We start from the raw sequence: 26534 nt of genomic DNA on the forward strand, positions 1-26534 counted from the left end.
TTTAAGTTGAAAATATTGTAAATTGAAAATGCATTTAATACATCTAACCTACCTAACATCGTAGCTTAGCCTACTACCTTAAATGTACTCAGAACACTTACATTAGCCTATAGTTGCGAAAAATCATCTAACACAAAGCCTATCTTATAATAAAGTCTTGAATATCTCACATAATTTACTGACGACCGTACTGAAGGTGAAAAACAGAATGGTTGCCTGGGTACAGATTGGTTGTAAGTGTATTGGTTGTTTACCCTTGTGATCACGTGGCTGCCTGGGAGCTGTGGCTTGCTGCTACTGCCCAGCATCACAAGAGAGTATTGTACCGCACATTGCTAGCCAGGGAAAAGATCAACATTTGAAATTTGAAGTATGGTTTCTACTGAATGCATCACTTTTGCACCACTGTAAAGTCAAAAAATCATAAGCTGAACCATTGTAAGGCGGGAACCATCTGTAATATCTCTTAGCCCTGTATTATCCCTATGAAATATTTTCATTTTTTTGATTCAAATGTACTTCAAATTCCTCTTTCCTTCTTTTAGTGCTATTGGGAAATTCCTAGTTAGACAATCTTTGAAAACTACAAGGCTACAGATAACAGATGTTTTAAAATCAAGACTGAGAATATGAAGGGGAGTAAAAGCAATAAATGAGGTGGGGGAGTAGAAGATAGCATTTTCTCTCTTCAGACAATGACTTTTGCTAATACTTTCTGATTTAACAGTGAGAGTTTTCTAACTATATACCCCATGTTATAAAGTCTGTGGATTCCCCCCCCCTTCTATTCTGCCTCAACCGTATGAAGTGCCATTCTTATGAATACTATTCCTTTTGTCAGGATAGAATAAACAAAATGAATCTTACCTGAGCAGGTCACAGTCACATCCTCTCTGTGTACACAGTTATGCTTTCCCCATCCAGCGTGTTCACAGTCCCAGATAGTTGACTCATTTCCACTACAAGAAACATCATCCAACCAGATAGGTCCTGATGCTTCCGTAATATGGGTCATACCATATATATGGACAGGATTTCCACATCCCAATTGTTTACACACAACAGCTGTATTCTTTGTGCTCCATTTGTCATGGCACACAGTCCCCCACTCTCCTTGGTATTTCACCTCCAATCTCCCATAACAGTGATTATCTGTACCCACAAGCCTCAGGTCCAGATCCACCTCATCTGCAAGAAAGACAAAACTGCACGTTTGAGATAAAATTGATAGGACCCTTTCAGAAGACTAAATGTGGCATTTTCCTCATTTAATATACTCAACACTCTGAGACTTTAGGCTAAGAGATAATATATTAGGCATATGTATTGATGGACAGTTTTTCTTTCTTGTGATAATTTCTTATTTAAATTTTGGACGGAGGATGTCCCTACAGGATGAAACAAAAGAAACAAATTTACTGAAGTTAAGTCTGGGATCATTATAAAGCCTCCCAGAATGACTGACTTGGACAATGAAGGCAACATGGAATCATGGGTAGGGGTTCTTTGAGGCATGGGTGTATTCAGGAGATTAAAACTCTGGCACGTTTCTGTAGTGGAGTTCAGTGTTGGCTCATCCCCTCATATTCTTCATTTTAGTTTGTCCACCCATGTTTTATAAAGTAAAGGAGGTGGGAGTACATGAAAATGTCCTTTCATGAAATAAATTTCTTTTTATCTTGATTTTTCCAATGTTCAAAGCACTTAAGAAATATTTTTCTAACCAGCTATTATTATTATGTAGGAAAGATATAACATGTTATAGCAGACCACTTTAAAAATTCTCAAAGCTTTCCAATTCCTTTACTGGATATTCAGTAAGACAAATCTATTGTATATATATAATAATCTTCCACTTTATTCACCATGGTGTATATATATTTTTAAAATACAATATTTAATGGTTTCATGGTACCCCATCACACAGGGATTCTCTAAGTTATTTAATTAATACATAATTCTTGGTTATTCAAGTTATTGATCAATTTTCATTTTTGTAAATTATGCTGCCATGGACATTCTTGCCCATAAAGTTTGAGTATGTCACCAATTATTTCTAAGAGAATTATAATGGAAGTGAATGTTCTCAGTGTAAGTTAAATATATTCATACAATATATACATACAATATATAATATATAATCTCCATATATACCAAATAAAAATTCATAGAAACAAAGGAAAGAAAAAATTTTAATTTCCTGAGGCAAATAAGAGAAACACATAAATTAAATAACGTATTCTCTTCTCCTATAGCAGAACTAGCTGTTGTAATAATATAATTTCTTCCAAAATCAAGCCAATTCATATGTTTATTACCTAAAACCAATTTCAATTTTAACCCATATTTAGAAGAATAAATATGGAAGAATAGCAAGGGAATTTTATGAAAAAAAAGAATAATTACGGGGTATATGCCTCAATACACATTAACCAATAGAAAGCTATAATAATTAGAACACCATGGTTCTGAAAATAGAAGAGAGGATCATGTATTTTGCAGAGACTCTAAAATAGAGCCCCTGTTTTCATATTATGAAGACAAAGACATATCACACAATAGATAACTGGCCAAAGAACAAGAAAAGACAATCCACAAACAAATACAAATAAATTTCCAATGAAGAATTGGGGAAAAATTCTTCTTTGTTGTTAAAACAGTTTTGAGCACTGACTCTGGAGCCAAACAGCCTATATTTGAATTCCAGTGTCCCCACTGCCCTTGTAGCTGAGTAACATTTGGTGAGTTACTTTCAGTACCTCTATTCCCTCACAGTAAAACAGAGGCTGGAATAGTATCTACCTCCTGGGATTACATGAAGATTACGTGAAACCATATATGTACAGCAAATAGAACAAAGCCTAGCACACAGATGTTCAACAGTGTTAGTTGATATTATTATTATAATTTTTTATCATGCTGACAGTAATTTTAAAATATGAAAGTATTCAGTGTTAGTGGGATGAAGTGGGATAGTAGAAAAAAGAGATTTATGGGGCTGGCCCCGTGGCCGAGTGGTTAAGTTCACACGCTCCGCTGCGGGTGGCCCAGTGTTTCGTTGGTTCGAATCCTGGGCGTGGACATGGCACTGCTCATCAAACCACGCTGAGGCAGCGTCCCACATGCCACAACTAGAAGGACCCACAACGAAGAATATACAACTATGTACCGGGGGGCTTTGGGGAGAAAAAGGAAAAAAATAAAATCTTTAAAAAAAAGAAAAAAGAGAGATTTAGTAGAAGAGAAAAAAATGAAATTCCTGGAAGGTGATTTGTCAATATAATTCCAAACTTTGAAAAGATGCATACTCTTTTATATAACAATCTCATTTTTAAGTGCTTAGCAAAGTAAATAATCAAAGTGTGAAAAATGTATTTTTCAGTATATCCAATATAGCAATATTTTGAATAGTGAAAACTTGAAAGCTTTTAAAAACTTAACAGTATGGGAATAATTAATAAATTGCAGTACATTTAGGCAAAATACTAAGTAGCCTTTAACATGATGATAGATTAATAATGGCCATGTGGCATATATCTGTGATATATTATTCAGCAAAAAGAGTCACACACACAGACACATAGTTATGTATCCATGATGTTGTAACATAAACAACAAAATTGTAAAAAAATTTTACATAAATGGTGGCACTGCAAGTGGATTTTAAAGATTCTTTTTAATTTTTTGCATTTTGAAGAAAACTATGAATTAATAAAATTTAGCTTTATATTAGGAGGAACTTCCTAATTGTTTTAGAGATACAGATTAAATATAGGGATACATTTGGAAACCAGCTGCATTTGTTTTCAGGGAAGATTGGTGAGGCAATGAAAGCTCTCTTTTTTACAATGTGCACTTAAAAATACAGTCAGTCAAGGTATGTTAAAGGCAGGATGACGTGGAACTATCTTTTGTTAGTATATTAGAGTGGGATTCACTCATAGACTCAAATTATATTTCTAGATTTCATCTCTTCTAAGCTTGAGTTATGAAGATTAATCAGTGTTTTCTCATGAATAAAAAGCAAGTAACACAGCACTGAAGAAAGCTATAAGACAAATTTTTCCCTGCAGTTTGAGGGTATGTTAGGGTATCTTTTGTGTGTGTGTGTGTGAGAAAGATTCACCCTGAGCTAACATCCATTGCCAATCCTCCTCTTCTTTTGCTGGAGAAAGATGAACCCTGAGCTAACGTCTATGCCAATCTTCTTCTACTTTGTCTGTAGGATGCCTCCACAGCATGGCTGATGAGTGGAGTATGTCCACACCAGGATCTGAAACGGTGAACCTAGGCAGTGGTATTAGAGAGCTTGGAACTTTAACCACTTGGCCATGGGACCAGCCCCATGTTAGGGTATTTTGTAAGATCCAAAAAAGCCTCCCTCCAAGATATCAAGTGTTTACACCTCCCAACAAATTATACCTGAGAATTCAAAATCGTATACTCTCGTGATCTTTGAACCTTACCAGAACAGATTACGCCAGCATCTGATCTTCGGACACATGCTTGCTTTGCTTTTCCATCATACACGCAGTCCCAGAGAGCTGATTCATTTCCAGTACAAGATATACTGTTTATCCAAATTTCCTTAGATTCACTACTGGGTTTAGCATAGAGACTGCCAGTGATATCAGTTGGACATCCTAGCTGTTTACAAACCACAGTGGCTTGTTTGTTACTCCAGTCATAGCCACATATTGTCCACCACTGTCCATGGATTCTCACCTCTACTCTCCCTGAACAATTGCTTCTTCCATCCACCAATCGCAGGTCCAAATCCGCTCCATCTAGAACAAAATGGCAGAGAAATATCTCGGTCGTGTTTGGGACAGGATCATCAGCTTGCTTCACCCCCTAGCCCCACCGTGTGAAGATAAGATGTATCTTTCATATGCTGAGAAAAATGAAACATGAGAATGCATTTTTTCTAGAATTTTAACAAAAATTCTTCAATATGAAAATGTATGTCTGCCTTTTTGGAAACAATCCTCTCTTCGACATGAAAATTGAAATCATAAACCTAAGAGAACCTTGCTTTAACCTTGGCTAAAATTTAAGAAACTACGTGTCACAATGGAAAGCCTTAGAATCCTATTTTATTATAAATTATATTAATTTTCACAATACTAGATTAATTATTTTTAACTAAGTAAAATAAAATGAAGAGAGTGTTGGGAAATATCCTATTTCAGTAACTTCAGGAGGAAAAAGTACAAAACGAATGCAGCATTAGGAAAAACTTTTTCTTGGATTTAAAGGGAAACATATTCTTTCTCATACTATGTTTTCTATGAAGAAACAAAACTTCCTTTATAAAATATATTTGTTGTAGTTACCAGACCTTCCTAATTTCCAGACACATTTTGGGTACTTTCCTTGCAGTATTTTACTTAACGTTGTTGTCCTGTCTACAATATGAGAAACCGGCAGCTTAGAGGCTGATTTATACAAAGTCACATAATTATCAAACGACAGATTCTAAGCTACAAACTATATCTGTTTGGTAAAAAAATCCCTATGACTGTGGGGCTGAGGAGAAGACGAACGTACGTAGTTACCCATCTTCGCATGGTTGGCAGTGTGCATCTGTCCTCATTATTGGGACTCTTTTCTAATTTTATTTTCACATAACTTCCTTTATGGCTTTCCCTTACTCTTTCAGAAGCACACAATTCTAGAGATTCCAGAATTTGAAATGCAAATGTTCTCACAGTTAGGGATATTATGTCAGAAATGCACTACTGTGCATTCAATTTTGAATATTGTAAGAAAGTTTATGTTTAATCAAAATGATTGAAATTCTCTCTTTCCTTCTCCTTCCCTCTCTCCTTTCATCTCATCTTCTCATGTCTCTCTCCTCTCTTCCCCAAGTTTTTCTTTCCCTTTCTAGTCTGTCCATTTATGTAATAAGTGATGGATTAGTTAACTATATTTTGGGAAACTCTTCTTTTGCAGGGTGGAAGTGGTTGGTCCCCAGACAAAACTTGCAAGCAAACTAGTGTAAAAAGAAAAAATAAAGTGAAAAGACTTCCTAAATATAGTCTCATTCTCAAATGTCCTTTGAGGATGGAATGGAGAGCTACAGTAATCAATAAATCTCACTGCCTATATGTGTTTTCCTCTGTGCACATTTCCCTGCACTTCTAGACTTAAGCAAAACTCTATTTAAAATCTATGGCCTGATCTCAAACTCTACAGGAAATTAGATGAAGGCATCTTGTGTGTCAGACCAGTGGAGTAGCGTCAGCTACTAAAGAAAATAATTTACTAAAGAAACCCCTTCCATCATGACAAAAGAGACTTTCAGAGGAAAATAATTGACTCTATATCTAGAGATTCTTCTTTCATAAGGATATTAGAAGGTGTAGATTTACTTTTACTAAGAGAGTGGACAGGTTTTCTTACATCTTTGAACATAGAACACTGATGTGAGATAAATACTAGGGAATATTTCAAGCCCTGGCCATACAAAGCTATAAGTAAACAACAAGGCGAAAATTGCTTGTAGATGAGAATTCAAAACTAGAAAATGAATGGCTACAGACAAAAACTTTACTAGTGTAAAGTATGAAGTAATTAAGACGTCATAAAGTTTTAGATACTGTTTGAAAATAGTTTATTTTAGTGAAAAGAAGTGCTAAAATAAGCCTAATTTTGACATTATAAAAAAATATTGTGTGTCTCTGAACATACCAAGTAATTAGAGTACACATTTAAAAACTTTTACTGAATATTAATAAATCATGCATTTGTGAAGACTAATAATAATTTTGACTAGATTGGATATTTTGTTGCATCAATAAGAATTAAGTAAAATGGTGTCAGAGATTATAAACCTCATTCCCAAGATAGGAGATTTACAATATAATATGCTAGAAGGTATAGAAACATCCCCTGAGGAAAAATGAAAAGTGTCAATTCCTACATACACAATTGGTTGTAACTTCAGGGCTTGTTCCTGTTTCTCCAAAAGAGATATTTTATCTGATGTACCATAGAAATGTAAGTCTTACCTGAGCAGATCACAGCCACATCCTTCTGATGAATACAATTATAATGTACCCTTCCAGAATGTCTGCAGTCCCAAAGAAAAGATTCATTACCAGAGCAGGAGACATCATCAAGCCATATAGTACCAGACCCTGATTCAAAATGAGGCAAGCCAGGGAAATGAAGTGCTGTTCCACACCCCAACTGCTTGCATACTACGTTAGCAGCAAGATTGTTCCAGTTATGGTGGCATATGGTTCCCCACTTTCCTTGTACTTTCAACTCTACTCTCCCAGCACAGCGGTTACTTCCACCCACAAGCCTCAGTTCTAGATCAGTACCATCTGAAACAGAGATACAAACAAAAATCTCAAGTGAAGTTTTGATCAGACACTTCAGACTCCAAATCTTGTTTCCCCAAATAAGCACAAATATATTGTAATTTGATTTGAGAGTCAATGGATGTCTAGTCCTTGCCTTTTCAAATCCCTGTACAAGTTTAATGTAGTAGAATTTTTTTTCCCGGGAAGGGATCACAGTATGATATTGACAATATACCATAATCTCTGTTGTTTGGGGAATTAAGCACAATAGAGAGTGGAAATACCCTTTCTGATTGTGAGGTAAGAATCAACTAATTATGGGCCAAGAATCATGCCCATTTGTTCTTGAAACAGAGATCTTCTCATCCTCTGCCTTCTCCGCCTAGCCAGAGGATATAATAGAACTTACAATTGTGTTAAATAAAGGCAGTGGGATGAGATATCATCACCATCTCACCCATTTCAATATTGTCACTAGTCTTCATTTAAACAAGCATTTAAGTCCAATTTCTTGTAACACAGCTTCTAACAGTTCATCTTATTTAGATTTATTCTCTTGAAAGATACCAATGACTAATAAAGCTTCCAAAGGTGAAAGCAAGTGTGACCAGCAGTAAATTATCATCTTGTCATTTTGTTACAGTACTTTGTTGATTTAATCCAAATTCTCTATTCAAAATGCTCTTTCTCTGTGTTCTTGTTATATATATGCAAAGGAATCTTAACATTAAGTAAATCTACAGTGGTCACTTCTAGTTATGAAATGAAGAGATAGAAAGATATCTTTAGACACTAATTTAAATATCACATAATTTTCTCTTGCTTCTATTCTGCATGCATTCTCTCTAATGTATTATCTGAAACAACATATCACCACATTCCTTAGAATCAACACAACTACAATGCTACCTTAGTGAAGAGCCTTGAAATAAACAGATGTAAAGATAGAAAAATTGCAAAGCTACCACATATTCTGAGTCCATCTTCACCCACTGTGATAGAAATATATTTGTTGGTAAACATAGGTGTAGATTAACTATCTAATTAAAGATCTTATCCCTTTTTGGCCACAGCCATTTATTCAGATATTAAAATGCCTTCTTAAATGGAACTGATTTCAATCCTTAGTCTAAACTATTGGAGTTTTTGTTAACAGTTATGAAGAGATCTGATGTTAGCTATGAAGATTTCTAATTATTCAGAAGAAGAATTTCATTTCCTGGCCTTCTCTCAGTCTTTGCCTCCATCTGCCAAGAATACATCCTCTCTCTCTAATTGCTTTTTGTCCCCATTTATCTCAGTTAAATAAATTAAATTATATTTTCCTAACCCAAGAATTGTTTAAGGAAATAGGCATCCTATCATTCATCCAAAGGTAAAAACATTTTTTAAAAAAAAAAAGAAAGAAGGACCATCCTTATCACTGCTACTGCATGTGTATATGACCTCAGTGGATGATGGGATTATCATAGAATATTAAAAAACAGATGTTTTATTGAAGCCATATAGTAGGTTTATAAGCCTACAGTTAAAATTAGCATTTTCACAAGAAGGAATTGTCCTAGTATCATATGTTTCAGAAGAAATAGCCTCTGCCTCTATAGTCATGGAGTTAGATAAGGAATATTAACTCAAAATATGGTTCTTCAGTAGACATAAGAAAGGAACTTATGTTTTTCTTTCAAGTATCTATCATTTGTAAATACTTTTAAGTATATGCAAAACCCCCTCATAAGGCAAGTTTTATCTTTATATACCCATTTATGTAAAATCTTCCTGAATTCAGAACCCATCAAGAAGGAGAAACCTCAGTAAACCCACAGACTTTGGGAAGGTATCCCAAAGGGTACATTCCTAGGAGTAAGGAGTAGGAATAGACCAGCCTTTGTAGGAACTTAAGCCTGTATTCAAATGTTCTCTAGCTGTGATTGGATTAAGTTGTATTCCGAGATTTCCTTCAGCCAAAAACTTAAAATTATCCTAGACCTCCAATTGTCTTTATAATTTTTCGTAAACCATGTTTATCACTGTCTCATAAATAATAAAGATATCAGAAGACAACATACTCTAAAACCAGGAGAAGCAAAAGACACAGATCAACAGGAGGTATATGTAATTGAATTACCAGAAACAGACTTTATATGACCATCCTTAATATGTCCAACAAAATAAAAGGCACGACTGGGAATTTTGGCAGAGAAACAAAAAACATAAAAGAAACCTAACAGAGATTCTAGAATTGAAAAACATAATCACTAAATTAAGAACACAATATATGAGTTTAACAGCAAATTTATCACAGAAAAATAAAGTATTAGTGTAGTGTAGGATACGCACAGAATCAAAGAGAAAGAGTCAAAAGTATATAAAATACATAAAAAATACTTCAAGAGGCATAGAGGATGGAGTAAGAAGAACTAATATATGTGTAATTGGAGTCCAAGAAAGTGAAAAGATAGAGAATTCAGCAGAAGAAATATTTGAAAATACGATTAAGAATTTTCTAAAAATGAAGAAGACTTTCCAAATATAGCCAAAAATTCAAGAGGCACCACTGAACTCCAAGCAGAACAACAACAACAACAACAACAACAACAACACCATGTCTAGGCACATAATGGTATAATTATTGGAAACTAAAGACATAGAAAAAAACTTTGAAAGCATCCAGAGACATAAAAAGACAGATTACCTTCGATGAAAATTCAATAAGGACAGCTCACTTTTCAACAGAAAAAATGAAAACCATATAATATGGAACAATACTTTCCAGATGTTAAAAAGAAACCAGACCAGCCTAAAATCCTGAGATTAATTCTAAGGGTGATATTGCTAGTTTCCTCTTTTAAAGAATAAACAATTATGATAAATTTGAACACATATTTCCTTTTTTTTTGGTTTCCATGGGTTGAAAGTATTACCAGATTGCCAGAACAGATCACCCCAGTAGCCTACTTATGATTACAATTATTATTCCCCATTCATGGTGTATGCATCCCCAGAGAGCTGACTCATTTCAAAAGCAAGATAAGTGATAAATCCAGATTTTCTTGGATGAAACACCATTAGGATGAAAATTTGTCTTGATGACAGTGGGGCAATCCAGTTGATTACAAACAATAGTAACATTATTAACAACCCAGTTCTGATGACACAGTTTCTCACTGATCCTGGACTTTGACATTTACCAATCCTTTGCATTTGCTTCCACTCACCATCTTTAACTACAGATCCTTTCCATCTGCAAAGAGATGGAGGTGTAGGTCGTAAATGAGATTAAGGAAAATCAGCCTTCCTGGTTCTGAAAGCATCTTTCATTTCCATAGGATATTTCTTCTTGACTCAAGACTCATGGCTCTAATGTCAAAATATTGTCCTCTCAATTCATTTTACTAAAACAACTGTTCTTTCAGTTCCAGAAAAAAGAGAATTCACACAAATGATGTACTCATTCACTTAAGCAACATAAATCTTTTGGCTGACACATTTAAGATTTATTGTACCCGGGAGGAAAACAGACACCCCCAGGAAATGGATTTGAGGGAATATCTGTGGATGCCCTCAAATGCTGTATTTTACAGGTACCAAAATCACATAAGTAATTTAAAAACTTTTCATGATATGATCCTCAGTCAATGGAGAAAAATAGGGTTGAAGCAAGCTCTCCACAAAGAGCTATTTGAAATGGACATAATAAAATTTTCATGGAATGAAAGGTTCATCATTTGTATATGCATAATTAAAATGTTTTAGAACCATGCAAACCTAATCACAATGATATGCTTTTAGTCTCAAAAGGGAAAGGCTAAATTATGGTATAAAAGAAAAGCAATATTTCATATTATACAGAGAATTTAGAGTATGGTTGTTTTTTACTAAAAAGACGGAGATCACAGAAAAAAGTATATTATCAGCCTGTTATCAAGATAAAAGCAAGCCGGGTAGCAAGACTTTGACAATGTCAGGCTTAGCAGGTGTGAGTCTTGTTCAGCAAACATGACAGTCCCTTCCGCTCAAGCAGGTATATTTCCAAGTTGATGTTTCAAATTGTCTATGTTTAATGATAGTGGTTAATCATTAATTATAACTTACTTCCCTAGCTTCTTTTAGTTAATTCTCACTCAACATATTATACAGTTACGTAATAAATTTCTGTATCAATTTTCCTATAATGTATATTCTGACCAGCCATCAAATACATTCTGATCTACTTGGTAGTTATATTTCTAACTGCAAAACAATAATTTGGAAGTTTATTTCTGTGTCATTCTATTACAAATTTAGTAATGAATAAGGCCTGAATAATATACCTGCCTGAGTGGAATAGCTCATTTCTCAAAATTTTGGCAAGAGTTTGATATACTATTTTACATTTTTGGGGCATTTGAGGTCACTTAAATGTAGTGAAACTATAAAATCAACAGTTGCTAATTCTGCTGCTGATATCCCTTTCACAGATTGTAGGTAGCCAGAAGATGTTGGCAAATTTAAGTAATCTGGTCAAATCATTGGGTCCATAAGCATGTGGACCCAAAGTAAAATGTGAATAATAAATTATATTCTGCATGTCTTCTACAGAAGCAGAATTTTAAAAATTTGATTATATATAAAATATTGTGTTATATGCCAAAATTATTAAACATAATCAGAAGATATATTTTTAGTAATGTTTAATAAACACAAAAAATCTATGTAAAATAAAGGGTATTATTATCTCATATTTGAAATTGTAACCTGGCGCTTTGAACGTCCTCATTTTGTCCTGAAGAGAAATATATTTTTAAACTATTTAACAATTAAAAGACATTCTGGGTTAAATGATAGAATTTTTAGGAAACATTATGGCATTTAAAAAATCTAAACAAAATGTTCATGTGGTAGACAATATTGCAATTACAAAAAATATTTTATGAATCTCCTTGGGATTTGCCTTCACAGTAAATTTGCAAACCAAGAAAATATATCTATTTCAATTCCTTTGAAACCACCCAACAATTTATCAATTTTAAAGGCCTCAAGCACTACCGATATGCTGACACCTTCCAATTTATATCTCTAGTTCATACCTTTCTTCTGAGAATTCTCAGTGTGAATATCTACCTGTATATTTCCCAAGTACCTAAGAAATGTTCTAACACAGAAATCATCATCTTTCTTGCAAATGGTACCACTAGCCACCTGATTGCATACATAAGAAATTTGGGAAGAATTCTTACTCTTCTTTCTCTTTCATCTTTATATCTACATTTCCTGGTGCAGTTAATTCTACATTGTAAATATAATTCAAACCCATCCACTTATCTTTATCTTACTGGTATAGCCCTAGTCCAAACCACCATGATCTTTTATCTTGACTCCTTAAAGAACTTCTTGTTTCTTTGCATCCAAGCTTGGCTCCCATCAAGTTACTCTCCATTCAGTTAGTCCACATACTTTAATAATCAGATCTTTTCAAAACTAATTATCTGTATAAAGTTCTCCCAAGAATATCCTTGGCATTTAGGATAAAGTTTAAAACTCTTAACAAAGCTCCCCAGTCTCTTGCTCCAACCCTCAGCCCATCAACTACCATTCAACTTGCTCATTAAGCTCTAGCCACACCAGTGTTCTTTCTATTCTCGGAAGCCACCAAGTTCTTTCCTAGTTTAGGAGCATTGTGCTCGCCCCTTTGCCTGAAATGCTTTTCCTGGAAACATTGCTTCTCATATTTCAGGACTCAGTGAAGCCAATTCTGAATGCCTATACTGAGTCAGTAATCTTATTAAGTAATCTTATAACACTCTGTACCTTTCTTTCAAAGCACTCATCAGAGTTTATAAATGTATGGATGTTTGTAGAAGAGAGAATGGGGGAATTCTAAGGACTTCATAGTAGGATCTAAATATTCTCCTTGACTTTGAACTACTCCAAGACTTTTGGTTCTTTCAGATTATTATCCACTTTGGGTAGGAAGAACTCTGTCGACATTGGAAGACAGAAAATTTAGAAATTAAAGAACTTTGTAGCTTCCTGCAGTTCTAAATATATCATTTCAGTCTGATGATGTAATGAATGTATGGTGCTAACAGATTAAAAAACAGACTTAAAGATGATCCCCTAGATTTATGACTTGAGCAATTGAGTGGGAGATTGTGTCATTTACTGAGTTTAGGAAGATTAGAAGAAAAGTAGAGAGAGAATAATAAGTTTACTTTTGGAAATGTTAAGGTTCAGATATATTTTGGAGATATCATAGGCAGATGGATATATGTATCTAGAGCTCTTAAAGAGGCATCTGGCCTGAAATTTTAATTGAGATGGGTTAAGCTGAAGCTATGAAAGTAGACGTGATTGCTGAGGGAGAGAGTTTAAAGTGAGAAGATCAGGGGCCTAGTCCTGATGAAATCCAAGTTTTGGTAGTTGGAAAGAGAAGAGAAGCGGTAAAACAAGACTAAGAATGAGAGACCATAGAGAAAGAAGGAAAAACTATAATGTTGTGTCAAGAAATACATTGAAAAAGGTTTTAAGGAGAAGGGACTGTTCAGCATGTGGAATGGTGCAAAGTGATGAAGAAATATTAAAACTACAAGTGTACTTTGGACTTATTAGGAAGAACAGTTTTGAAAAAGCATTTAGGATAAATCCAGAATAGAGTAATTTCAAGAGTAACCGAAGTTTCTTATAACCAGAGAAAATTCTTATCCAGGAAATAATTGGCCTTTCTCCTTCCATACATATTCTTTCCAAACAAATTGTTCCTTTCTTCCACATGATGTCTTGAGATCTTACCAGAACAAGTCAATGTGGCATCCTCATTATGATGGCAGTCATGTATCCCCCATTCACGGTGACCACAATCCCAGAGTGCTGACTCATTGCCATTACAGGAAATATTATCCAGCCAAATGGGGCTATATGTAGCAGGGCTATTAATGAGTCCAGTAAAAAAGAAAGCAGATGGACATCCCAGTTGCCTGCATACCACAGCAGCAGCATTCAAGTCCCAACCATCATCACATACAGTCCCCCACTGTCCTTGGTATTTCACCTCCACTCTCCCTGAACAGGGGCTGCTTCCATCCACCAACCTCAAACCCAGGTTGTCTTTACCTATAAGAAAGACAAACAGACATGTCAGAAATGGGCCCAATTTGAGTCTGAAATGAAATCAAAAGGATCCTTAGAAGATAGCCCTGTTATCAAGGAAGTTACCAAGAACAAAAAGAAGTCTATTAAAAAATATTTAAAGGGGACAGTGTAGGAGACTTTTCCGGAAACATGAATACACGGGCAAAGAAGCATTCTAGGGTGAAAACCCAATCATTAGCACGGTCTTCTTTATTTTTTTGATTTTATTCTATATTGTGTTCTTCACAAAATATTTTTTCTTTCAGTGTTTTCAGCACATGAGAAAAGACATTTAAATCAAAGCTATTCCTAAGGTTATGAATGTAATTTATAAAATTACTAAAAGAGTACTTAAATTTAGCCAGGATTACTTGAAATAACATTTAAATTAAATTTGAATGTTGTTACTTTAGTATAGTATGTAGTAGCCAAAATGACAGCAAAATGGTTGAGCCAAAGAGAAAGTAATGTAATGACTCTCACAGATTTTTGAATCATGGAACATTGTTAAGGTCTCATCATGCCCATGTCCATAACTATGTCTGACAACTTACTGAGTGTCTATTTAAATAATGCATAGTATTAAACATATATTAAGCATTAAATTAGTGTTGAATGAAATTAAATTAAAAATGAAAACAACTCTGTTTTCCCAACTCTGTTTTCCCAACTCTGTTGTGCCCAAACCTCATCAAACACTGGCAGTTGCTTATGTTTGATATTTTATAAAATAGGCAGTCAGTATATGTTAAAGAAAAGAATGAATCATTGGATCTTGCTCTTCATATACAACTTATTAGAGAACACAAGAATGTGTAAAACAAAAAGACATATACTGAGTTTGAAAGTGCCACTACCCAAGATTTTCAAGTAATTGTGTCTTTCTCCTGGATTTCACCCAAAAGTGAAATTTCAAGGATGTAACAATTAAATTCAGCTAAAGTCAGCAGTGTACTATTCCCTAGAATTATGTTTTCTGCATGAATATAAAGAATAATACAAATAAAAAAAATAAGACCTACTTTTTCTGTCCTAATAAAGCTTATAATTTAGTGGGAGCACTTAAGTGGGAGTGAAGCAGAAAAGAAGGATGGGATACATGAGCTCATATTTTCAGTTCTTAAGATGTACTAAAAAATTTACATACATCATTTCAAACAAAGAAATGAATATGTGAAAATATAAAAATGAAATTATAAACAGCAACAAGATAAAGAGTACAGACAAAGTGAAAATGCTAAGTTGAAATTTATTCTGTTAAGAGGGAATAAGATTTTATAAAGCAGAAATTACATTGGTAACTGCAGTGTGCATGCTCTTTCTCTGTGTCTGCCCCTTTTTCATTTCTATCTAATCTCAGTTGTAGTTATAAAAAAAGAACAATAATTAGACATTACTTTGGAAGAAAGAAAAAGGGTAGAATATACCTCTTTACATCTTCCAGAGAGACATTGTTAAAGTCTGAATAGAAATCTCCAGCTCCCAGAAAATGCTTCCTGAGGATAGATCTTACCTTACCTCACCTTATCTTCTTACTCTGGTTAGACTCTTACCATAACAGCTTACACCAACATCCTCTCTATGACTACAGTCATGGTTTCCCCATTCCTTGTGTTGGCACTCCCAGAGAGCTGATTCATTCCCATAACAGGAAACATCATCAAGCCAAATTTTTCCACGTCCAGCCATGGCATTTCCGAGACCAAATTTGGTGATAAAAAATGGACATCCTAGCTGTTTGCACACAACAATTATTTCAGCAGTAGTCCAACCATCATCACACACGGTCCCCCACTCTTCATGGAATTTCACCTCTACTCTTCCAGAGCAGTTACTGTCTCCACCGGTCAGCCTCAACTCCAGACCTGTTCCATCTGCAAGAAAGACAGAGACACAAATTTGAGGTGGCAAAGGCTAGAAAGCAGAAATGATATAAGTAGATGAGACTAATAATGATAATTTAGTCTGCATGATGTTATTAGAAAAAATGAGGAAATTTGAGGTTAAAAGCTTTGATGAAAATATGATCTTGGATTTTTCCCTGTAGAAAATTAAAGATCACTTTACAGCACGATCTCATTTTGCATTCTAAAGCGAAAGTAACAAGAGTAGGAAGGAAATTTTCCTTTTGGTGATATTCCCATCAATATAAACCATAGTAAAGGAAACGTTTTCTTTTGCACAGCAAGATGACAAGAAAGTACTTTAGCTAGTCAGTTTCAAAGTTATCTATACCTGAGGATTATATTTCACATGTCTGCAAAAGATATTTTACATTATTTAACTTAATAATTGCAAACATCTTGTACGGTTGACACAATAATCTTCACATTTACAACCAACTCAATAAAATCTATAGCATTAAATACTTTTGGATATTTCTAGCTCCAAATATTTTAAATACATACTAAAATAAGCCTTGTGGGAGAAGACTTAGTTATCCATGATTGTAGTAAGTTACACTACCTACCCTAGTCACAGTTATTGGAACAGACAGCTACCTCAGGAAGAGTCAGTCCTTTGGATGACCAGTGACTATTCATATTCCTTGCCTTGAAAATTTGAAATAAAAAAACAAAGAATGACTTGGACAATTTCGTCATTGAAGCCATGAGACCAAGTAGAGTTAGCCTTAACCCAAGTCTATTTGCAAGCAAAATTTTTGAGTAGCAGACATTAGAATTTAATTGGCAAACTGATTTGAGGAAAGAGAAGATTAAAGCAACCATGAGTTTGCAATATGAAACATTATGGTGATGAATTTCATGACTATGATGGTGGTGAGGGACTGTGATAGAGTAAGTGAGGAAAAGGGAGAAAGACAAGCGATAAAGAGGAAGAAAGAGAGGGGAAGGAAAAAGGAAGAGAGAGACACATAGAACATTTGCAAATCCTTCTGAAACAAAGAGAAGAAAGAAGTGGTTTTAAATGGTTGTATAAGCACTTCCAGTGGATATTTCCCATGACTCAGCACAGGGCCAGTAGGCAAACCTACCCACATCCATATTTCTCCCTGAAAGGGCTAGACTGAATGTCTACTGTCCTGACTTTCCCAGCCTCTGTCTGAAGGTTGGGCTTCCAATTAGCTTGTAGCTTGGAGTTGATAGAGCAGGCAATAAGTACTCTTCCAGAGCATGAAGGGCCTATGGGCACTTCCTTTGCCTTCAGGACATCAATGGGACTGAACAAACTCTAATCTGTTGGGGTCAATAAGATAAAAGATGGCAGTTTGACAAGCACAAAGGTTTGAGAGGCACCCACAATATCTGGCTGGGCTAATTGGTGACATTTATCTCCTAAACAAGGCCAGTCTCTCAAGACTGGGAAAGGTGGCTGTTTCATCTAATGCAGAGAAATGTACATGGAGAGTCAGGTAAAATGAAGTAACATGGAAACATGTTCCAAAAGAAGAACAAGATAAATCTCCAGAAACAGAGATAAGTGATTTGTCTGACAGGAAACTCAAAATAGGGTCGTAAGATCACTCACTGAGATCAAGAGAGAATGTATGAATAAAGTGAGTTTTTAAGAAAGTGACAGAAAATGTAAAAAGTACCAAATAGAAATTATAAAGCTGAAGAATACATAAGTGAACTGAAAAATTCAATAGCAAAGTTTAACAGCAGACTAGATCAATCAGAAGGAAAGATTAGCAAATTCAAAGACAAGTCATTGGCAATCATGCAATCAGAGGAACAAAAAGAAAAAAAGATATAAAAGAGTGAACATAGCTTAGGGGACATCATAAGTGGACCAAATATGCATTATGGGAGTTCCAGAAGGAGAAGAGAGCGAAAAAGGGGCAGAAATCTTAGTCAAAGAAATAATGGCTGAAAACTTCCCAAACCTGGGGTGAGAAATAGATATCTAGATGCAGGAAGTGAAAAGAACACCACATAATATGAATTCAAAGAGACCCACACTGGGACACATTATAATTAAATTGTCAAAAGTTAAAGACAAAGGGAGAATTTTGAAAGCAGCAAGAGAAAAGTGACTTGCTATGTACAAAGGAATCCCCATAGAACTATTAGTGGTTTTTTTTCAGCAGAAATCTTGCAGGCCAGAAGGGAGTAGGATGACATATTCAAAGTGCTAATGAAGAATATTATACCCAGCAAACCTATCCTTCAAAAATGAAGAGGACTTCAGAAAAAGACTTTCTCAGACAAACGAAAGCTGAGAAAGTTTATCACCATAGACTTGTCTTACAAGAATTATAAAGGAAGATCTTCAAGTTAAAAAGAAGACTGCTAAACAGTAACATGAGAGCATAAAAAAGGATGAAACTCATTGGTAGAGGCATATATATGGACAAAGCAGAATATTGTATTACTATAAGAGTGGTGGGTAAACCTCTTTTAATTCTACTACAAAAATTAAGAGATAAAGTATTAAAAACAACTATAACTAGGTTATGTTAATGGATACATAACATAAATAGATGTAATTGTGACATCAATAGCATATAAAGTGGAAAGAAGAGAGGAAAAATGAGAGTTCTTGTGTCCAAGTGAAGTTAAGTTGATATCAGCTTAAAATAGACTGGTATAACTTAAGGTATTTTATGTCAGTGCTTTGGTAACCTTAGAGAAAATACCTATAGAAGTTACATAAAGGAAAAAGAGAAAGGAATCAAAACCTATCAATACATAAAAAAAGAAGCACAAAGGAAGACAGAAAGAGAAAAGAAGAGAGACAAAAGAACTACAAGACAAACAGAAAGCAATTAACAAAATGTCAACAGTAAACATTCCCTTATCAATAATTATTTTAAATGTAAATGGACTAAACTTCCCAATAAAAAGATAGAGAGTGGCTTAATGGATATGAAACTTAGTTCCAACTATATGCTGTCTATGAGAAACTCCCTTTAGATTCAAGGACACATGCAGACTTAAAGTGAAGGAATGGAAAAAGATATTCCATGCAAATGATAACCCAAAGAAAGCAAGAGTGGCTATACTTAAATCAGATAAAGTAGACTTTAAGTTAAAAACTGTATCTAGAGAAAAAGAAGGTCATTAAATAATGATCAAAAGATGAATTCAACAGAAAGATATAATAATTGTAAATACATATGCACCCCAAATCAGAGTACCTAAATATATAAAAGAAATATTGACAAAGCTGAAAGGAGAAATAGACAGCAACACAATAATAATAGGAGGCTTCAATACCCCACTTTCAATAAAGGATAGAACATGCAAACAGAAAATCAGTAAAGAAACAGTGGACTTGAAAAACACCCTAGACCAAATGTACCTAACATACTATGTATACAAAACGTTTAACCCAACAGCAGAAAAATACAAATTCTTCTCAAGTGCACATGGAACATTTTCCAGGATAGATCAAATGTTATGTCACAAAACAAGTCTTAACAAATTTAAAAGGATAGAAATCATACCAAGTATCTTTTCCAACTACAATGGAATGATACTAGAAATCAATAATAGTAAGAAAACAGGAAAACTCATAAATATGTGGAAACTAAATAACACGCTCTTAAGCAACCATTGGGTCAAAGGGGAAATTGACAGGGAATTTAAAAAATATCTTGAGACAAATAAAAATGAACATACAACTTACTAAACCTTACATGATGCAGCAAAAGAAATACTAAAAAGGAAACTTATACAGACAAATGCCTAAATTAAAAAAAAGAAGAAAGATCTCAAATAAGCAACCTAATTTTACATTTACAACTAGAAAAAGAACAAATTAAAACCAAAGTTAGCAGAAGACATGAAATAAAAAGATCAAAGCAGAAATAAATCAAATAGAGAATAGAAAAACAATAGAAAAAGTCAACAAAACTAAGAGTTGGCTTTTTAAAAAAAATAAACAAAATTGACAAACCCTTAGCTAGACAGGGAAAAAAGGGAGAAAAATTAAATAAATAAACTTGGAAATGACAGAGGAGACATTACAATGGATGCCTCAGAAATAAAAAGGATCATAAGGGACTGTTATAAAGAATTATATGCAAATGAAATTAATTTGGTGTACATGGTCTAGTATATATAAAAACTAGTCTAGTATATATTAGAAAACTAGAGTAATTAAAACAGTGGGATATCGGTGTAGAATTAGACAACAACTAATTGGAAGAAAATAGACTGTCTTCAAAGAGTTTCACACAACATATACTACGATATATGGTACAGACAGTGATTCAAATTAGCATGAAAAAGAGTGTCTACAATAAATTGTGCTAGGAAAATAGATTATCTACTTGGAAGAAATTAAATTAAATTAGTGTCTTATTTCATGCATTAGAAAATCTAATTTGGATCTTTGCAGATATGTGAAAAACAACACCTTATGACATTTAGAGGGTAAAAAGCAATATTCATTTTGACCTTGGGTAAATAAGCTTTTCTTTAAACAAGATGCAAAGAGTACTAATTATTAAGTAAAATGATTCTTTAATTAAGAACTTCTGCTCTTCAAAAGACATCATTTAAAAAGCGAACAGACAAGTCCAAACTTGGAGAATATATCTACAACATAAATTATGACTATGGATTAGTATTTAGATTATATTTAAAAAATACATATATTTATAAAAACATACAAAGTGAGCAAATGACTTGAACAGACACTTCACAGAAGGAAACAAAAGACCTGACCATTAATACATAAAGAGATCTGAAACTCTTTAACATTTTAGAGACTGAAAATTAAGATAACATGATATAGCTTTATACTCTCTAGTTTAGCAAAACAAAGCCCTCTGAATATTTCAATGTTAGAGAGGATTTGGATCATAGGAAACACATACATTGTGGGTGGAAGTCATCCTACTTGGAAAGGTTGAAGACGTGCATCCTAGCATCTGGCAATGTCACTACTACCTGTAGATCTTAGATAAACTCCTAAAAATATGCACCAGAGATATGTAGTACAAGAATATTTATACCAGCACATTTGATAATAGTAACAAACAATCCAAACGACTGTTGACAGGATAATAGATAAATTCATTGGGAATTTTTACTTATACAAGAGAATATTGTGAGTGAAGTAAACTTACGTGACTGAAGACTAAATTAACTACAGCTATTGTAACAACAGAGATGAAACTTAGAAATATAATATTGAAAATAAAAGTAATCCCAGAACACTAAATGCAGTTTGATATTTTATAAAGCTTAAGACAAGCAAAACTAAACAACGCATTATTTACTTATAAATATATCTATGTGTAGTATATCAGTAAGCAAGATAATGAGAAATACACCATTCAGGATAGAAGTAACCTCTAGAGGTGGTGGCAGATAGAGTGAAGAGAGGAAGGAAACTGGTAGGAAAAAGAGGTTGGCAAAGATCCAGTTTCCTGTTTGAATGGTGGGTTTTTGTGCATTTGGTGCATTGTGGGTTAATAAATTGTATACATGTTATGGACATTTTTGTCTAATCAAATATTATATTCAGCAGAAAGGAATTTAAAGCAATTTAAAAAGCAAATAAATGAGTGGAAAATATTTGAAACATATATGATGAGAAGAAATACTGTTTTCATACTATTCTAATGTTAAATAGAAATATTAAAAATACATGAAAAAACTAAAAATTTAATTAAAATAAGCATTTTAATATCATGATTCAATCTCAAAAGCATTTAAAATGTTCACTTAAAACAATACAATACATTCAGGCTGTAACTTTGGCATTAATTAAAATCATAGAAAATATGAAAAGCATATAAAAATGATAATTTCTGTATCATGTTAGATAATTACTGTTTAATGATACTGTGTCAGATCTATGAAATATAACGTATTTGCAAGATTATTAAAATATAAAATTTAATGAAAGAACTTCAATAATCACCTGTAGAGTCTTATTTAAATCATTCGAGTATTTCCAGGTGATGGAAACATTCACAGTCAATAAAACTGTGTATCATAGGTGAATATGTGATGTAATAAAAATGTTAAAGAACTATACAGATAGTAACTTGTAGTATAGTATAATATTAACTTTCTCTCAAATATTGTATATTCATATAAAAATATATCACAAATTGGTATTTCAAATTCTGAGGTGTGTTTTTCTCTGGGTGTTAATATTACCTATGTTTTATTTTGTCTAATTCTCTCTGATTTCTGTATTTTTCAAATCTTTATTAACTTTTTCCAGTTACAAAAATACACTATGTTTATATATCCGTATTTTTTCCATGAGACTTCCAAAATTATTTTCACATGTTCTATTGACCTCAAAATAGTTATTTTGGGTAGTGAGTAGAGAAAAGGTCGGGTGAAGGAGAGACAGCCCAAAAGTAGTCATCTCACAGAACTCACTAAAACAGCTGGTGAGAAAGCAGGAATTCAGGAACAGGATGTAAACTACCACAGTGGGCAAAAGACTCTGATGAAAGCAGCATCTTCCAAAACCTGTAGGAACAAAATATAGCGAGATGGAATTCCATGCCTTTCTGAGGAATGTGGATGACTTCAGTCATTTAAACCCACAACGGAGTAGGAGCAGTGAAAGGATTCTTCCAACTGTCAAGAAAATGGCACAAAAACTTCTTTTATCCTAGGAAAATGTCGCAGGATTAGATCCTGTTTGTGATGCAAAGCCACCAGATGGTTTACATCAGGGTATTTTAGCATGTGATGTTAGAAGTTTACATTCTGTGTCCAAATCTATTTTGTGGCTTTTTGGGGGTAATTTAATTAGTATTTTGGGCTAGTTGTTTTTACTTCTCAGCTCTTTGGTCTGCCTTCTCCTCAGTTTTATTACCATGTTTTTCCTCCTGACCTTATCACTCCACTTTGTTCATTCCTTTACTCATTTATTGAGTATGAAGTATGCACCAGATTTGACACTTTGTTATGGGAATAGAAGGATGATTAAAAGTATTCTTCCCTGCATTCTACTCAGTGGCTTCGGACTGGAATGTACAAACAAGCCAACATTTGCAGCTCACTCTAATGATCACTGCTGATTAACGTTATGATGATTTACCAGAACTAACCACTTTTCTTCCATCTCACTATTTTTTTTAATTTAATAGCTGCCGTTTCTTTCTTTCTTCCTCCCTCCCTACTTTCTTCCTTCCCTCTCTCTTCCTCTCTCACTCTCTTTCCTTTTTTTCTTTCTTTCTACAGCTTTTTTTTGAGATGAATAAATTCAGGGGATCTAATGCACAGCATGGCGATTATTTGGTAATACTGCACTATGTACCTGAGAGTTGCTAAGAGAGTAGATTGTAAATGTTTTCACCACAAAAAAGAAATAGTAATTATGTCACATGATGGAGATTTTAGCTCATGTTATGGTGGTAATCATTTTGCTGCGTATATAATTGTATCAAATCAAAATGTTGATTATATCTCAAAAACTCATCTCACTATTTTATCTACAGAATCTTGTCACTTTCCTCACTTCTCTCTCCCTTTCCAATTTGTTCTCAGTTCTGCACCTAGCAAAGTATATGTTAATATATGGGAAAAGAATAAGTTGAGATAGGCAAAAGCAACATACAACCAAAGGGATCAAGACTTTATTCTGATAGTAATTTAGTGACTTCAAGGAATTTAATCAGGATATGATAAATAACATTTTAGAAAGATTGCTTTCAAAGTAGATAGGAGGATTAATTCATGGGGATTTACAGGGATAAAGGTAAATTCACAAGGGTAGTGTAAAACATTATCATATTTACGTGAGGGGTATAGAAAATCTGTAATTGTTAAAGAACTATTTTAAATAGTATTTTTATTAGTACTTATAAGAAAGATGAAGCAAGAGTTAAACTGAATATACTTAATTTCAGATAATGAAAATGGAAACCGTAGGAGAGCACAGAGAGGAGGACCAGTAGGAGAAAGGCCCAACCAACTGGGGCTGTGAAGAAGGCGGGATGAGAAGCACTAAGAGTTCTGAGCCCTAACCTGGAGTGGCACTGCTTTGGCTCACATTTTATTTTTCCAGATGATGCTTTGAGACTGAAACTGATCCCAAGAGCTTCTCTAAGAACAAGTAACCCCAAATTGGATTCCTGCAACAATCGATAATAACCAGAGAAAATACATTATTGTTATAACTATCATCAATCACTATAATCCATCAGTCTCAGAAAGAGTACCCAAACCGTTAGAAAACTCTCCCTATAGAACCAAAGATGGAGAAACAAAAGATGTGGAATGCACAACTAGTGCCCCAATGTCCTTCTTTTCCATCATTGTCCAAAATGATTATTAAGTTGGTCTTTTTTTTCCTCTTATTTTTCAGTTCCTAATTACAGGAATATTTAGTTCTGTCAAACCTCATGGGTAAGTTTATCTTAGGAGGCCATTTTGCCCGCCCAAATTCCTCCAGAAAACTATGAGTGGCTATCCATAAGTGGTTAGAGCAGAAGACAAGCTGTAAGGAGGCTAGTTAGCATGATCTGATACCAACATATGCAAAAACTGATGAGAATGTGAACAAGTAGGGCAGTAATGAAGATAAGAGAGACAACTATTAAAGTATTATTGCCAGACTTGTGGTCCTCTGTATAGCTAATGCCATCTTGCCAAATTCACAACTTTCATCTTCCTTGTTCATTTTCTAATTAGAGACAAGACATACAACATGCTAAAGGTTAAAGTAACCCTTTAAGTAACACACATGAATTATGAAGATCTGTAGTCCATTAAGTTGAACTTTGCTAGGTATGAGCGAGCCATGGCTCTTAAACTATATAGGTCTTCCTCATAAAGGAGTCTTTGAAAAAAATGAGACAGTCTGCTGATTTTCTAGAAATTTGCTGGTTTTCAACCATAATCAAAATAGTCACAAAATGTTAAATTGACTCAGTAATGGTGCACTGGTGTGGTGGCATAGAGACACAGCACTAACAGCAGTGTTGCATTTTCAAAAGCCTTTACGCTGTTTAAGCCTAATAAGTCCCAAATGCAGCAAAAAACCTCCTTCAGCCCCATAATGCTTCACCATTCCTTATTTCCACTAAATGTCTATGAAGTGTAAATTTAAAGATTTTCACTAATTTCAAATGCGTTCTGAAACATTTCTTAACTATATTTTTCTTTCTCTGTCCTTACTCTTCAGAGTCCATTAAAGATTTGTCCTTTGTTTTCTCATCATAATTTCCATTTTATTTCTCGTCCTTACTAAAATTTATAGCAGAAAGATCAAGGGTTTGGACTTAGCTAGTCTTTGGTTTAAATTACATTTTAGAATTTACTATATGACCTTACACATATTGGTTAGTCTTTATAAATGTTCATTTTCTATCTAACAATGGGGACAAAGATATCTACTTCATAGATTACGTGTGATAATTAAATTGAAATGATATGAAGTATTTAACATAGTAGCTGGCATTTGGTAACAATAAATATGTGTTTCTCACTTCTACTACTTTTTCATTTCACAACTTCATATCCTTGTGTGACTTCTAATCTCCAGCCTTTATTATACACTTTTGTTGACTTTATTATTTTCCCTTTTCTTGGATTTCAGTTCTGCCTCCAACATTCTGTTACTATAAGCTTCACAAAACTTCCAATAGTTTTTGTATTTCTCATTTTCCCTCTATTTTTTCCTTACTGTATGATATTTATATCTCTCTTTTGACATGCATACCCCTACTATATCCACCCTCTCCCAAATGGCAGAACAAAATAAAAGCAAACCCTTACCAATATGCCAAGAGTTTTGAGGAAGCATCATTATGAGAATTTCTCTTCCTGAGTCTTAAGAAGTGATTCCTGGATCCTCTTATATATGCCCTCAGAGGTGTGCTCATGATGTGTGAACAGATCTGTTCATTGGAAATAAGACCCTAAAATTGAGCTACTGGTACTTGAAAGGAGAAGTCATTATAAAAGCTGAGGTTGGTTTTTCCTTGTTACTTCCTTATCATGTCAGGATATGGGACAACAAAGGAAGTTAAAGAATCTGCCTAAAAACTCCCACAGAAAAGGGGAACTATAAACTTTCAAAAAGATTCATATTTTGTGTTAAAAGATTTATATGGAATTTATTTAAAGGATAAAAATATATCGCCAGATTTGTTTACTTTAGCTTACATATAACAACAGTCTATGTTAAAGGTCCCAGAGGGAAATTACATTGCTCAAAGCTGGATTT

At 34.0% G+C, this 26534-nt stretch overlaps 1 protein-coding gene across 4 annotated transcripts in view; it reads right to left on the reverse strand.

Annotated features, from left to right (window-relative positions):
* Positions 1-26260, reverse strand: part of LOC106847298 (scavenger receptor cysteine-rich type 1 protein M160) — a 54384-nt gene extending 28124 nt beyond the window's left edge. For 3 of the 4 annotated variants that reach the window (XM_070495229.1, XM_014866502.3, XM_044756092.2), the window contains exons 1-7: positions 26084-26260; positions 22733-22825; positions 15974-16294; positions 14082-14402; positions 7014-7334; positions 4467-4787; positions 868-1188 (exon numbers count right to left, since the gene is read on the reverse strand). In XM_070495229.1, coding sequence (XP_070351330.1) covers positions 868-1188; positions 4467-4787; positions 7014-7334; positions 14082-14402; positions 15974-16294; positions 22733-22825; positions 26084-26114 — 1729 coding nt within the window. In that variant the 5' untranslated portion in view covers positions 26115-26260. The remainder of the gene's footprint in view (positions 1-867; positions 1189-4466; positions 4788-7013; positions 7335-14081; positions 14403-15973; positions 16295-22732; positions 22826-26083) is intronic. The other variant, XM_044756093.2, reaches the window with a different exon arrangement.
* Between the last annotated feature and the right edge of the window lie 274 nt (positions 26261-26534).

This window comes from Equus asinus, chromosome 22 (genome assembly GCF_041296235.1).
Source record: "Equus asinus isolate D_3611 breed Donkey chromosome 22, EquAss-T2T_v2, whole genome shotgun sequence".
NCBI classification, from domain to species: Eukaryota; Metazoa; Chordata; class Mammalia; order Perissodactyla; family Equidae; genus Equus; species Equus asinus.